General features: G+C 38.3%; 1 protein-coding gene across 1 annotated transcript in view; it reads right to left on the bottom strand.

Moving 5' to 3' along the window:
- Window positions 1-14,951, bottom strand: part of Rbm25 (RNA binding motif protein 25) — a 72,439-nt gene that overhangs the window by 34,207 nt on the left and 23,281 nt on the right. The window contains exons 5-7 of the mRNA XM_012517194.2: window positions 9,786-9,843; window positions 6,535-6,695; window positions 289-474 (exon numbers count right to left, since the gene is read on the bottom strand). Of these exons, the coding sequence (XP_012372648.2) occupies window positions 289-474; window positions 6,535-6,695; window positions 9,786-9,843 (405 nt within the window). The remainder of the gene's footprint in view (window positions 1-288; window positions 475-6,534; window positions 6,696-9,785; window positions 9,844-14,951) is intronic.

Raw genomic sequence — 14,951 nt, 5'->3', positions numbered from 1 at the left:
TACATTTAGGCTCAAAGAAAACTGACGATAGCCTATGAAGATGCTGAAAGACACTGAGATGTTTACCAATAAACATTTTATAATATTTTAGAAGAATACTTTCCATAATTCATTTTAGTATATTCAAAAGAAATAAGTGGAAGAGAAGCAACCATTTCTTTCACATTCAGGTACTGCCCAAGCCCTAGTCATTGCTCTTCCCTTATGAGTTAAAATGCAAAATCAAGGTACAAGTGTATTATCATAAAAATAACTGGAGATATGACTGTGTGATGTCAGAACACATACGTCCTCCTTCTTTTCCTTTTTCTTCTTCCTGGGATGAGAGTCAGACTCCTGTGAGGGGGCATTTAGCTCACTTGAGTATTCTCGTATTAAAACTTCAATGGCCCCTTTAATCATCTGATCTCTTCTTTTTGTCTCTTCATCTAAAGCTTCTTCATCATCATTAGTGACAGTTTCAGGCCTGGCATTCTTAAATTAAAGAGGAAAACAAAAAAATCAAACAAGAAAATTAAAGTCCTTCTAAAATAAGAATGAATAAAAATGTGTTTTCACAAAAGCATCTCTCTAGTCCTACTGAACAGCCAGTTTAATTCACAGATACCACATAAAATAACAAAAGCAAGAAGAATACCAGATAGCAATATACACCAAAATACAAGTATTCCACTGGGGTTAAGAGCTGAAATGTCGACTTTTCATCATTCTGCTTCTAAAACTTTTATAATACAGGGATTACCACTTAGAGAAAGTATACCAAAAAAAAAAAAAAAAAAAAAAAAAAAAAAAAAAGAAAAAGAGAAAAAGAAAAGAAAGTATACCAACTATAATAACAACTGAAAATATTGCAGAATTCTTCTTCCCCATGACTTGTTCATGTAACATTAAAAAGACACATAGGCCAGGAATCTAGCTCAGTGGCTCAAGTGCCTGTCTAGCAAGCACAAAGTTCTGAGCTTGATACCCAGTACCAAAAACAATTAAAAATAAAAAAAATACAACACACAATACATGTCATGTTTCTCACAAGTATTTGTTATATTCTACAGATAATAATTTAAGCAACAGGGCTGTTAAGAAAGCTCCGCAGACCAAGTGCCTGCTTAGACATGCGCAGGGTTCATGCCTGTAATCCCAGCGTTGGGGAAGCTAAAAACAAGAGGACCACTATGAGTCTGAGCTGCATAGTGACAGCCTGTACCGAATATATTAATAATGATCATTATTATTTAAAAGACAAAGTCTTAACTTTTTACCTCTTGGAGAAAAAGAATTACTATCTTATATAATGCTGCTACCTTATTGTAAAACTTCTCAATTCCTTGTTTCTTCTTCCATTTCAGCAACCATAAAGCATAATGAGTACTATTGGGGACCAAAAGATGTCAGCTCAGTCACATAAGATTTATACAAATCAACTGTTCACCTGGAATGGTTATGTGGCCCCTGATTTGGTTCCCCTCAGAGGAATCAAAGCCTCAGTACTAAAGGTACTCTACTAGCTGTGAAGTAGCTAATGAGGTCTTACACACTCAGGCTTTGACTTCTACAAACCAAAAGCACTCCCCCCCACCCACTTTGGAAACCTAAGCATAAGCAGAGTTCTTCTGAGAAAATGTTGACTAGACTAATTTCTAGACAAACATGTCAAATATTCTCTGGAACATGTCTCCTACTACAGAGAAAACCACTTGGTTGTTTTCTTTCAGAAGAGTATTGTGTACTTCAAATATCTGTATGTGTCAAAGTTCATTCTTAAATATGTGTTTAACAAACATCACTTAATAATGAAGCAGATTTATTTACCCATATACTGCTGGATAGCAAAAACACAATACAACATGGACCAAACAGATCAGCATAGGTACCTCAATGAAGTATTTTTACTGAAGACCATTCAGAAATAGGAAGGGGAAAAAGTTTCAACAACAAATCAAAATAATTTTCCATCAAGTTATCTGACAAGGCGCATTCCAGAAGTGTGTAAGTCTTCCTGAAAATAATGGATCAAAAAAGAAAAGAAAAACAAACAAAAAAAAACCCACGCTTGTTCCGGACAAACACATGTTCTTCTTTTAATAACAATTACATAACTGTATTTCCTCTTCTGCCCGAGCCAGAAAAAAAATGGCTGAACAAAACAGCACACAATTCTTGATGTATCATCTTTTTTTTTTTTGTGGAACCGAGGATTGAACTCAGGCCCTTGTGCTTGCCAGGGAAGCACTTATTCCACTAAGCTATTTCCCCAGCCCCTGTCTCATCATCTCAACATCAACCTTAGTTACTACTTTCTAAATTTCTCCAAATAATCAACAATAAGGAATAAGCACCTAATCACACATTTTAACTTGAAAAATGATGGCAAATATGCAGTCTACTACACCATTATATAACTACATTTACTCAGGTTATGTGAAAATAGAATACACAGAATTACTCAATGTTTTTTAACTTGTATCATTTTGACATTCTAGGAAAAAAAATCATTGGCCTGTGACATTAAATAACCCTGGGCACTATGCCAAATACATCTAGAGGTATGCACATAGCCAAAAAAGTAAAATAAACGTTTAGATTTCATTTATGACAGGCATGGTGGGACATGCTTGTAATCCTAGCACTCAGAAGGCTGAGGCAGAAGGATCACTGTGAATTTGACACCAGCCTAGGCTACATAATGAACTAAACTCTAGACCTTCTGTCTAAACTCTAGACCTTCTATTTTATCTAAAATAATTGTTCTATGTTTTATTTTTATTAAAGAAACTTTAGAACCGGGATATAGCCCAACAGCGTAAGTACCTGCCTAGCAAGTGGAAAGTCTCAAGTTCAAACCCTGGTACCACAAAAATAAACAAAGACACTTCAATTCCATCCCTGAAAAAAGATACAAACATATGCAGTGTTATTCTGGGTAATGGTGATTATAAACAGCCACACATCATAGTTCACTTTCTGTTTAAGTAAATATATAATAAATGGGGAAGGAAACTAGAGAAGGGAGGGGAGGAGGAAAAGGTGTTTTTTTTAAAAAAAAAAAAAAGATGGGGGAGGAAACTACCTGCTCGGGCCCCACCTCCTGTCCCTCTCTCAGGACAGGAGCTTTCTTTCTCTCAATAAATATATTCTGCTCATAAAAAATAAAAAAAAATTTAAAAAAGATAAACTGGCACAATAGCACACATACGTAATCCCAGCACTCAGGAGGCCAAGGAAGGAAGATTGTCGCAAGCTCGAGACCAGCCCAGGCTACAAAGTGAGCTCAAGGCCAGCCTTAACTGCATGTCATGACCCTGTCTGAAAGACCAAAGAGGGAAAAAAATGAGAGACAGACAGACACACAAAGAGGCAGAGGCAGAGGCAGAGACAGAAGGGAAACAAAGCTTTTGTAAGTAGGGAGGATAAGGGGGCAGGGAGATGGCTCAACAGAATAAGCACTTCTCTGGCAAGCGCAAGAACCTGAGTTCAATCCCCCGTTCTGCCAAAAAAATTAAAAATAAATAAATAAATTAAAAATAAAAATAAAAAAAAGTAGGGAGGATAAGAGGGATTGAGGGATGGAAGAGAAAGGGGGGGGGGGGTTATTATTGTGTAGGGAAACAAATTCTCCATGATAAATGTAATCTAAAATGTACCAATAACATCTGATTGAAATAAAAATATATAATAAACCAATTTATTTCATTTTCAGAGTTTAAAGTATACCATTAACAAATACTAAAAATTAAAGCTATTTACCATGGTAAATGCAATGACAGTGAGTTCTACGGAATTAAGACAAGAAGACTCAGACTGAATCCATGCTTGTTTTCTTCTGAGGACAGAGGGTGTCTCTGTTTCTGAGGCTGTGCTCAAACTACATATCCCCCAACCTCAGTCTCCTAAATAGCTGGTATTTCATATGCTTTCTTTTAAAATTCAAATTCAGTTATTAGGACAAGGAAAATTTGAACATTGTTATTGCAACTGTTTTAAGATATCAGTAATATGAAAGGCAACACTGATGATCTAAAATTCAACTGTATAATCCAGAGAAACTGTTATTACTATATTTTATACAAAGATAGGTAAAGACTGTACAAGTAAGAAGCAAGGTAACCACAACATTATAAATGTTCATCCCATTTTGACTATAGGTAAGATATTACCAACTCTCTACCCTTTCTATCTGAAATAAGATGAAAAAGGTAGAGGTGGGAATGAGCCCTGGTACAGGTGGCTCTAACAGATACAAACAATATATACTACGAAGCAGACTAACATCACAAAAATCTGCTTTACAAGGGAAAAAAAAAATCTCATTGTCTAAAAGTATGGTAGATAAAAGCTATATAAAATGGGACATATTAATTATAATTAGAATAGGCAGAATTTCAACAGGGAAACTGGATTGCAACAAGGATCTGAGACTTAGGCAAAACATAAATGAATGGGTCTGGGGAAACAGCTCAGTAGAATAAGCACCTGCCTGGCAAGCACATGGTCCTGAGTTCAATCCCTGGTACTGCAAAAAAATAAAAATTAAAAAAAGGAAATCTGTGTGGGAGATACATATAGGGGGTGCTAGATGAAGGGAGGAGGAAGCAACAAGCCATGTCTCAAAAAACATGCAGTCAAAATTTCAACAGTGGGGGACCGGAGCGATAGCTCAGCAGAATAAGTGCTTGCCTGGCAAGTGCAAGGGCCTGAGTTCAATCTCGGATTCCGCAAAAAAAAAAAAAAAAATTTCAACAGTGGTTATTTGTTGTGATAAGAATGGGCATTACTTTTTATACTATAATTATATTGAGATTTTTTTTACAAAGAATGAACACACAATGTGGGTATGAAGGAGAGGACAAGAAGCTATGTCTATTTGAAAAACAGTGAAAGCTTCATGAGTTTAAAAAGCTATTTTGGAGCCAGTGACATAGCTCAGCGGACTAAGTGACTGCTTAGACAAGCACAGGGACCAGGGTTCAATCCCCAACACCACATGCTATGCTGTGCTGTGCTGTGCTGGCACTAGTCATAGCCCTAGCCCTGGCCTGGGACCCAGCCCCAGCCTCACTAAGCCAGTGACCGAGTTGGGTTACGATGGCACAGGCCTGTAATTCCAGCACTGGGAGGCTGAGAACAGGAGGTTCACTATGAGTCGGAGCTGTGTAGCAAGACCCCTATATCAAATACATTTTTTTAAAAAGACTATTTTGGTTTGTTTTTCTTGGAGAGGAGACAACAAATAAATTTGGGGATCTGTTCAGCTTAAAGTACCTCAGAGAAACTAGGAAAGTGAGGCACTGTGTACTCATTTAAATTGTATTTTGTTTTGGCAATAACATAACATACAAAAATTTCCTTGGGCCAGCCAAATAGCTCAGCAGATTAAAGCGGTCTGCAAGCAGGCTCAGGGCCAGGGGTTCCATCCTAGGGACTGCCAAGCTGGCCCCAGTTCCACCAAGATGGTGATTGAGACTGGGTGTGGTGGTGGGCGCCTGTAATCCCAGCTCATGGGAGGCTGTAAACAGGAGAATCACTATGAGTCCGATCTAGTAGTGAGACCCTGAACACCCTGTAGACCTTTCCCCAAAATACAAAGAAAAAGTTTCCTTTATCTTATCTTCAATTAAAACAGCTTGAATAATATGGTAATCTGAACAACTATTTTGAAGATAACAATATACAATATAACAACCAATGTTTATTTTCTCAGTACGAGTCCGATCTATGTAGTGAGAACTTATAAATCCTGTCCTAAATACATTAAAAAAAAAAAAAAATCTTAACCATCCAGTAGAAAAGTATGAAGTCGAAATATAAGAAATAAAGCCATGCTGTTGGGTTGAGCTGTGGGGGACTCAGGTCAATAATTTCTGACATTGCCAGTTAAATATAAGACCCAATGCTATTATGGGCTACTGGACTCTTTTAGAATATTTTGCTGAGTTTACACACCTATAATATTCAATAACGGAACTTAGAAAAAATGGGGTATACCGATGAATGTCCATTTTGTATCTGTGTATTCAAAGAGGTTGGGATAGATATATAGTTGCATTCTCTTAATGAATAGAATGATTTGTTCTAATGGTGTTTGTAAATGGGATCACAATTCCTCATCTTGTACAGCAATTAACCACTAAGAAGAATATATGCAGTGTATTATTTGTTGAAACTGTCCTTCCGATATGATTTGAAACTGTCTCATTGCTATCTGTTTGTCAATAAAACTTTGAAAAAAAAAAAAAAAGGATGTAGGATGTCTTAGTGAATTACCTGTTTGGAACAGTCTGTACCAGTTTTTCTCTGGCAAGTTAACCTTGTCCAGCCACCCTTACCACCTTCATCCCAACCTCAAACAAACAACCAATAGTCATCCACACATCGTACACAGACAAAGACTTAAAATAACTATAATCTAAAATACCATCCTACATTTAAGCCACAGCACATCTTATGGTGATGGCGATCTTGTCAATCTTCGTATTAGATTCACTTAGAGTGGAAAGTATTTACAGTGAAACAGAACAAACGGACAAGAAAATATACCCCATTAGAAGCTTTCTTTTTTGCTTTCCATTCATCTAGTTGTGCCTTTGTTTTGGCATCAACTTTCACAAGTAGTTTCTTCTCTCCAATCTGAAGGTCATGTAATAATCTGAGTGCACGGAGGGTAGATTCAGGCTCCTTATACTCACAGAATCCAAAAGCTATTAACAAATGCAAATAATTAGTAAGTATCAATGCAATTATGTAAGATGAAAAAACAGTATGAAAAAAGATATGACAGGAAAGATTAAGTATCTTTCAGTTCTCAACTTAGTGTGCATTATTAGTAAGCCTAAATACCAAAGACTAAAGCAATCACGATGAGTACACCTAGTACTCAGATTGTGATTAAGGAAATAATTTCCCACTGTAAGAAACCAGGGCTCCTAAAAGAAATGCAATCGCTCATTCCTAGACAGAAGCAAAAATAAACCATTAATGATCTTGAAACCACCTTATCATAGCACATAATAAAAAGCAGTGAGGATTGTATCAAAATCACTACCTTGCAGAGACAACCTAAATCAACCTGAGCTTTAAAGTGATGAGAGCTATTGTGAATCCATACTAAATATAAGACTATAGACTATTCAATTCTGAATTTAAAATGATTGGAGCCGGGGAGATGGCTTAGTGGAATAAGCGCTTCCCTGGCAAGTGCAAGAGCCTGAGTTCAATCCCTGGTTCCACCATAAAATGATTGGAAGGGGGGGCCAGATCACTCAGTGGATTAAAGCGCCTGCTTAGGCAGGTGCAGGGACCTTGCTGATGCCAGCCCTAGCCCCTGGGGCGCAATGAGACGGCAACTGAGACTGGGCATGGTGGTGCATGACTGTAATCCCAGTGCATGGGAGGCTGAAAACAGGAGGATCTACAAGTCTGATCTGTGTACTGAGACCCTGTAGTAAATACAAAAAATAAGTAAATAAATAATTTTTAAAAAAAAAAATATTGGAAAAAGCAAAACAAAACATTGGTCAATGGTTTAAAAAAAAAAAAAAATGCAGGCAACACCAGACCATTTCCCCCAGAAATACAGCCATTTATCCTATCTTTCCTGTATCAGTTACAAAATAGTTAAATTGTAGACAGCAGGGAAAGTTTCTTCTTGTAGAAGTACTCTACTGATAAATAAAAAGGTCTTCGATGAAACAGGGACAGAACTGTTCAACACAGAATATTATATTCTACAACTAAGAAATGAACTAAGGAATTGCCAATCAAAAGCTTCAAGTACTTAAAAAAAAAAAAAAAAAGACAGCCTGACATGTGCCCCTTCTGGGAAAAATTCTGCCTTTACAGTATTTTTACAAAATAGGTATTAAAGAAATAACATAAAAATTTGAATCTAAACAAGTCTCTGGATACAATACTAAACAGTTTTGAGATAATACAAAGGACAGCTTCACAGAAAATTATACTACTGGAAAAGGCAAAACACCACACTTAAATACTACTGGATTAATGACAACTATGCTGTTTTAAAAAATAAAACTGCAATGGGGCCGGCCAAATAGCTTAGGGTATTAAAGTGCCTGCTTAGGCAGACACTGCCTGGGATCCCTGGCATGCCATGCTGGCCCCCCACCCAGGGAACGCTGAGATGGCAATTGAGACGGCTTGGTGGTGCACGCCTGTAATCCCAGTACTTGGGAGGCTGAACCCAGGCGAATCACTACAAGTTCAATCTACATAGTGAGACTCTGTAGACCCTATACTAAAAAACAAAAATACGGGCTGGGGAGATAGCTCAGTAGAATAAGCAACTGCCTGGCAAGCACAAGGTCCTGAGATCAGTACCTTGTACCACAATAAAAAAATAAATAAATATAAAGTGCAATGGAACTAAGGTAAGTAAGATAACAAAATACCAACAGACTCTTAAAACCAACTGACAATTGCAATGTACAAAGATCCTGAAATAAGTAACATTTTAAAAATTAACATCTGAAGCTACTAAACAATGCTGTAAACCTGTAAACCCAGCTACTCAGGAGGCTGAGACACAAGGATGCACGTTCCAGATGCACCACCCTAAGCAATTTGGCAAATCCTATCACAAAAAGGAAAAAGAACCAAGGATGGCTCGATATTAGAGCTCTCACCTACCAATTAGGAGAATCTTGGTTCCATTATTTCCAGTATCATCTGTCCCCTGACTCCTATTTTTGAGACAAGTGAGCATTTGCAAAGTGACTTGATACTTACTATAATTAATTCCTTCTAGATATTTTTTCCTGTTTCTTTTTTTGGGGGGCATTGTTTTGTTTTGGGGGGTTGACTTTTTCCTTTGGATTTTATTATTATGCGAAACCACATCTCACTATACAGTTCAGATTCATAGTGATCATCCTGTCTCAGCCTCTCCAGCACTGGGATTATAAACGTTTGCCACCACCCTGGTTTCAGTGGCCAGTACAGCACACCTGACGCTCAAGGGCTAGCATGGCATGCAACACTGGGGATCAAACTTGGGTCCTTGCACTTGACAGGCAGGTGCTTACACCACAGAGCTATCTCCACAGCCTCATTCTTTGGTTTTTGTTGAGACAAGATCTCATTAGATATTCCAGGCTGCCTTGAACTTTAGGCAATCCTACTCCAGCCTCTTGAATGGTGGGGATTTTAGGTAGGTACCACCACACCTGGCTTCTCTTAAGGTATTATAATACTATTTTTTCCAACAGTTGTTTCTGCCAGTTAAGTACAAAAAAGTTTTAAGAATAAAGGCCACCTAATCAATTTTCCCCCCTCATTTTTGCCTAAATTTTAATTATTCCAACTGTTTTGGTAGTGGTGGTACTAGATATTGACTCCAGGACAGTGCACATGCTAAACTTTAACCCTAACACTGAGCTACATCCTTAGCCCTAATTGTTTCATCTTCATTATACAGTACTGCTTCCAAACAAAAAGATAACAAACAGTAACAAACAGACCAAATTTATTTATTTATTTATTTATTTTTTTTTTTTTTTGGTGGAACCGGGGATTGAAATCAGACCCTTGCGCTTGCCAGGCAAGTGTTTATTCTACTGAGCCATCTTCCCGGCCCCAACTGCCGAACTCTTATAAAGATTTTCTCTTCTAACTCCTTCCTAGTCTATGTTGCCAACTATGGACCAGAAATCTCAGCCAACAGCTTCTTAATTGCCTTTTTAACCTCATTCTAAGAAAAGGATAATAAAAGTAAAATATAAAATACTGACTTACAACAGGTAAAAGTGATCTAAATAAGGAAAAGATCTTACCTTGAAGTTTCCCAGAAGCACCTTGTACTCTCTTCCAACTCAAAACCAAACCGCATTTCTTAAAAAGAAAAAAATAACAATGTAATTTTGCTTCAAGTAAGAGCAAAATCTTGGGCTGGGGAGATAGCTCAGTGGAATAAGTGCTTGCCTGGAGAGCACAAGGGCCTGAGTTCAATCCTCCGCTCCAGAAAAAAAAAAAAAAAACAAGAGCACAATCCTTAGGGGAAGAGAACTTAGAAGAGTAACAACATTCAAGCAACTAAGTTTCTTAAAATTATCTCAACTCCCACATTTATTACAAGAAATTTTAAGCTAAGCATATACATTTTTGACATCTCCCTTCAGAGAAACCAATCAAATGATAATAATGTAAAAGAATCCACTAAGGTCAAATGAACAAGAAAACAGCAACAAAATGCAGACGGATGTTAACTCATTTAGAAAAGTAAAACACACAGAGACCCAACCAGATAGCTTAGTGGACTAAAGCACCTGCTTAAGCAGGCAAAGGTCAAGGGTTGATTCCGATCATGCTGGCCGTGCCCCCAGGGCACACTGAAACTGAGATTGGGTGTAGTGGTGCACGGCTGCAATTCCAGTGCTTGGGAGGCTGAAAACAGGAGGATCATTACAAGTTCATTCTCTGTACTGAAACCCTGTAGACCCTGTACTAAGTACATAAAATAAAATTAAACTGAAATTAAATTAAATTAAAAAGTCTACAGAGACACATACGGAGGAGAAGAAATTAAACTAATTGATCCAGGGGCCGGGGAGATAGCTCAGTTGAATAAGTATTTGCCTGGCAAAGGCAAGGTCCTGAGTTTGATCCCTGGTACCAAAAATAAATAAATTAATTAATTAATTGATCCTACAAAGTGAACTATATCTAGGCCACAGTAAAAAGTATGGTAGAGAATGGAGCTTAAGAATAAAGTTTTTATTTTTAATATTTATGTATTATTTGGTACAGGGTCTCAGTATGCAGCTTGGACTTGTACTGATCCTCCTGTTTTCATTCTCCCCAGCACCAGGGTAAGACTAAATTTTAAAAAATCATGTTTGATCACTTTATGAAATAATGTGAACCTCACAGTTCACGGCTTTAGATGTTAAAGTATGAAGTGAACAGAACAAGGGGTATGAAGAAACGTGATGGACACAAGATCTACATGAGGCAGACTAGGTAACAAGGGAGGAAAACTGAAGTGTATATAGGAAACAGCTGAATTCAGATGTGTTGTGGATATTCTAGGGCTTTGGGGGTGCTGAAATAGTCTCTTCCTATGTAATTCAGGCTGCTACTGATCTATGTGGCCCAGGTTGGCCTAGAATTGGCAGCAACCTTCTTGCCCTCAGCTTCTTAAGTGCTGGGATTAAAGGCACGCACAAGCACGCCCAGCTCAAAGTGTGTCACGTACATGTACCAACTCTCCAAGATGAATATGATTATGTATCATAAACGTGTAGTTACAAACAGGGCAAAGCAATACACACTGGTAATCCCAGAACTTGGGAAGCTGAGGCAGGATGACTGCCCTGAGTTTGAGGTCAGCCTGGGCTATATATATAATAAGTTCAAAGACAGCCTGAACTACAAAACAAGTCCTTGTCCCTCAAAAAAAGTACTAATAAAAATGAAAACCTGTTTTCGCTCCAATTTTCAGTATATGCGCTACCGAAGTGAGCATGAAAACCTATTTTAAAGTTTGAACTAAATGAAAGAAAATCCAGAAGCCAAAGACATCTTACAAAGCAGCCAGGCATGTGGCACATAGCTGTAATTCCAGCATGCAAGAGGCTGAGGCAAGAAGACTGCTGTGTGTTCAAGGCCAGCAAAGAAACAAAAACAGCTTAAAAACATAAAAAATAAAATAAAAAATAAAAAAAGGCCAGGTATGGTAGCACATGCCTGTAATCCCAGCACTCTGGGAGGCAGAGGCAGAAGGATCACTTCGAGTTTGAGATCAGTCTATGCTATAAAGTGAGCTTAAGGCCAGCCTGAACTGTATAGTTAAACGCTGTCTCAAGAAGACAAAGTAAGGCCAGTCAGATAGGTCAGTGAGTGAACTAAAGCACCTTCTTAGGCAGAGTGCAGAGGCCAGGTTCAATCACTATCAAGCCATGCCAGCCCCAGCCCCGGGGTGTGCTCAGACAGTAATTGAGACTGAGACTGAGCGTGGTGGTACGTGCCTGTAATCCCAGCGTTTGGGAGGCTGAAAACAGGAGGATCACTTATGTCCGATCTACCTAGTGAGACTCTATAGAACCTGTCCTAAATACAGAAAAGAAAAAAGAAAAGTTTAAATCATAATGCTACAAATTAGAAATTACAAATGTGGAGGATAAAGTTGAGGACAAACTCCAAGAATCAGACCAATAATACTAACAAATGGAAAACAGCAAAGAAACAGAACCTAGGTCAGTCCAGAGATTTCAAATTACAAATCCAGTAAGTTCCCAACTTAGAAACACTCAAGTTGTAAACTTTCACTGATACAAACAGATCTTGCATTACTAACATCTATAGACATAAACAAATTGTAGTCACATCTGCCACAGAGTACTACAGTTGTGCTGCAGTATGCTTACTGTACATGTGATAATGTACACTAGTAAAATGCTTAATCAGAGCCTAGGAAGGAAGGAAAAGGAAAAACTGTGGTGATGTACAGCAGAGTGGCTAGGAAGCATAAAGCAGTAACTGTAGAAACAAACATGAAAATAACTGAGATTGGATGGAGGCAAAAAGACTATAGATGCTACTTGTTCTTATACTATATGCCAGTTATTGTACTGGACCACCACTTAAAGTTAACGGTTGGGGCCGGGGAGATGGCTCAGTAGAATAAGCGCTTCCCTAGCAAGCGTAAGGGCCTGAGTTCAATCCCCAGCTCCACCAAAAAATAATAATAATAATAAAGTCGCTGGGCATGGTGGCACAGGCCTATACACCTAGCATGCGCTCAAGGCATGATCTTAAGCATACTGAGACCTCGTCTCAAAAAGACCAAAAAAAACCTGTTAGGGGCCAGGGAGATAGCTCAGTACAATAAGCACTTGCCTGGCAAGTTCAAGGGCCTGAGTTCAATCCCTGGTTCTGAAAAAAAAAGTAACTGTTAAAAATAATTTACAGTATCTTTGTAGGGCTCTTTAATGCTTTACACTGAATTTATGTCAAAGATGTAAGGTGTGTAGGATCACTCTGTGAGACAAATACATGTGTCTTATGAAAAATATCTGAGAAAGATGCTTATTCGTAAGTCAGGGACTAACTTAAAGGGGACTGAAGCCAGTGCCACAGCAAACACCTACATTCCCAGCTGCTCCAGAGGCAGAAGCAGGAAGATCACAAGTTTAAGACCAGTGAGGGCAACTTAGCAAAATTCTTTCCCAAAAATTTAAAAAGGGGGCCCAGGGAGATAGCTCAGTAGAATAAGTCCTGAGTTCAATCCCCGGTACCACAAAAAGAAAAATAAAATAAAATAAATAAAAAGAGCTGTGGATGTAGTTCAGTGCTAGAGTGGGTGATTTAGCCTGCATGGGGCTTTAGGTTCAATCCCCAGAAAAGTGTTGAGGGAAGAAAACTCAAAAAACAATCATGACAGGGGCTGGGGAGATGGCTCAATGGAATAAGTGCTTGCCTGGCAAGCGCAAGGACCTGAGTTCAATCCCCGGTTCTGGAAAAAAAAAAAAAAAAAAAAAAAAATCATGACATTTCATCCAACCAGGATTAAAATTCTCACGCAGTCAAATCCAAGCTGATAGAGATATAGCAGAGTTACAGAGATAATGTAAAAAATGGTAGCAAGAGTCTTGAAGTGCACGGCTGCAATTCCAGTGCTTGGGAGGCTGAAAACAGGAGGATCGCTACGAGTCCAAGCCGCATAGTGAGACCCTGTACAAAATAAATAACATATGAGAGCTGCGTATGGTAGCACACCTGCAATCCCAACACTGGAGAGAGGCTGAGGGAGACAGACTTGCAGTTGAGGCCACCCTGGGCTACATATTGAGTGCAAGGCCAGCCTGACTACCAAGTGAGGTTTACCTCAAAAAAGCAAAAAAAAAATGAGCTTCAAAATAGAACCTCACATCCAGGTAAGATTATACAGATATAGAAAACTTACCAATCACATTTTGTCATTAATCATGTATATGTATGATCACTATCCTCATGTACAGGAAGCTACTTTGTTTCAGCAAAAGATTAAGATCCAAGAAATCCAGGATTTCCAATGTAAGAGAGCAATTTGGAGAAATCCTAGGAAGGCAATCAATCCCAGGGTAGACAAGGAGTACAACCAGGCAGATTAAAAACAAAGAACAGAGAGATTGGACAGAAGGCTTCAGAAAAAAGAAATCAATAGTTTAATTTCAATAGTTGAACAAAAGAGAGATGTAGCACAGAACTGTTGGGGAATTCTGCCATTTTAAAAAAACGTAAGAAAAGGTACACAGGGTTGGTGATGCAGTTTAGAGGTAAAGCACTGGCCTGGTATGATCCTCTGCATTAGAGCCTCAATACTCCCTATCAAAAAGAAAAAGAAAGGGAGGGAGGAAGCAAGAAAGGGGGAAAAGAGGGAGGGAGGGAGGACAAACACAAAAGAGTAAAGTAATTAACAATTCTGAAGTCCAGGCATGGTGACACACCATGTAATCCCAGCACTAGGGAGGCAGAAAGCAGGAGGATCACTGCGAGCCCCAGCTGCATAGTGAGACCCTACACCAAAACAAACAAACAAAAAAAAAAAACCTAAACAATTCTGAGAAAGCAGAAGAAATGTAATCATAATATGACTTTGTTCTACCAAACTGTCAACCATCATTGTAAGACTGAAGAATGATTTCACTAAATTGTAACACCTGCATTAAAATCTAGGCAGAGACAGAAGCATGTGAATGAATTATGTTTGACCCACCAAAATAAATCAATAGATTAAACTGAAAAAAAAAAAGAAAGGGCAAAAGTATGTATGGTGGCACATACTTATAATCCTAAATAGAAATAAATAAATAAATAAAACTGGGGATATGTTTGATGGCAGAGAATCCCAAGGACTGACTCCTAAGTACTGGGGGACAGAGTGGCCTAGCGCAAGACAAAATACAAACAAAACAAACAAGAATGGTGCCATTTAGCATCTATGAGATTAGCCCCAAACC

Source organism: Octodon degus, unplaced genomic scaffold (genome assembly GCF_000260255.1).
Source record: "Octodon degus isolate 3935 unplaced genomic scaffold, OctDeg1.0 scaffold00007, whole genome shotgun sequence".
Classification (NCBI taxonomy): domain Eukaryota; kingdom Metazoa; phylum Chordata; class Mammalia; order Rodentia; family Octodontidae; genus Octodon; species Octodon degus.
This window is presented reverse-complemented; position numbering and strand designations above follow the sequence as displayed.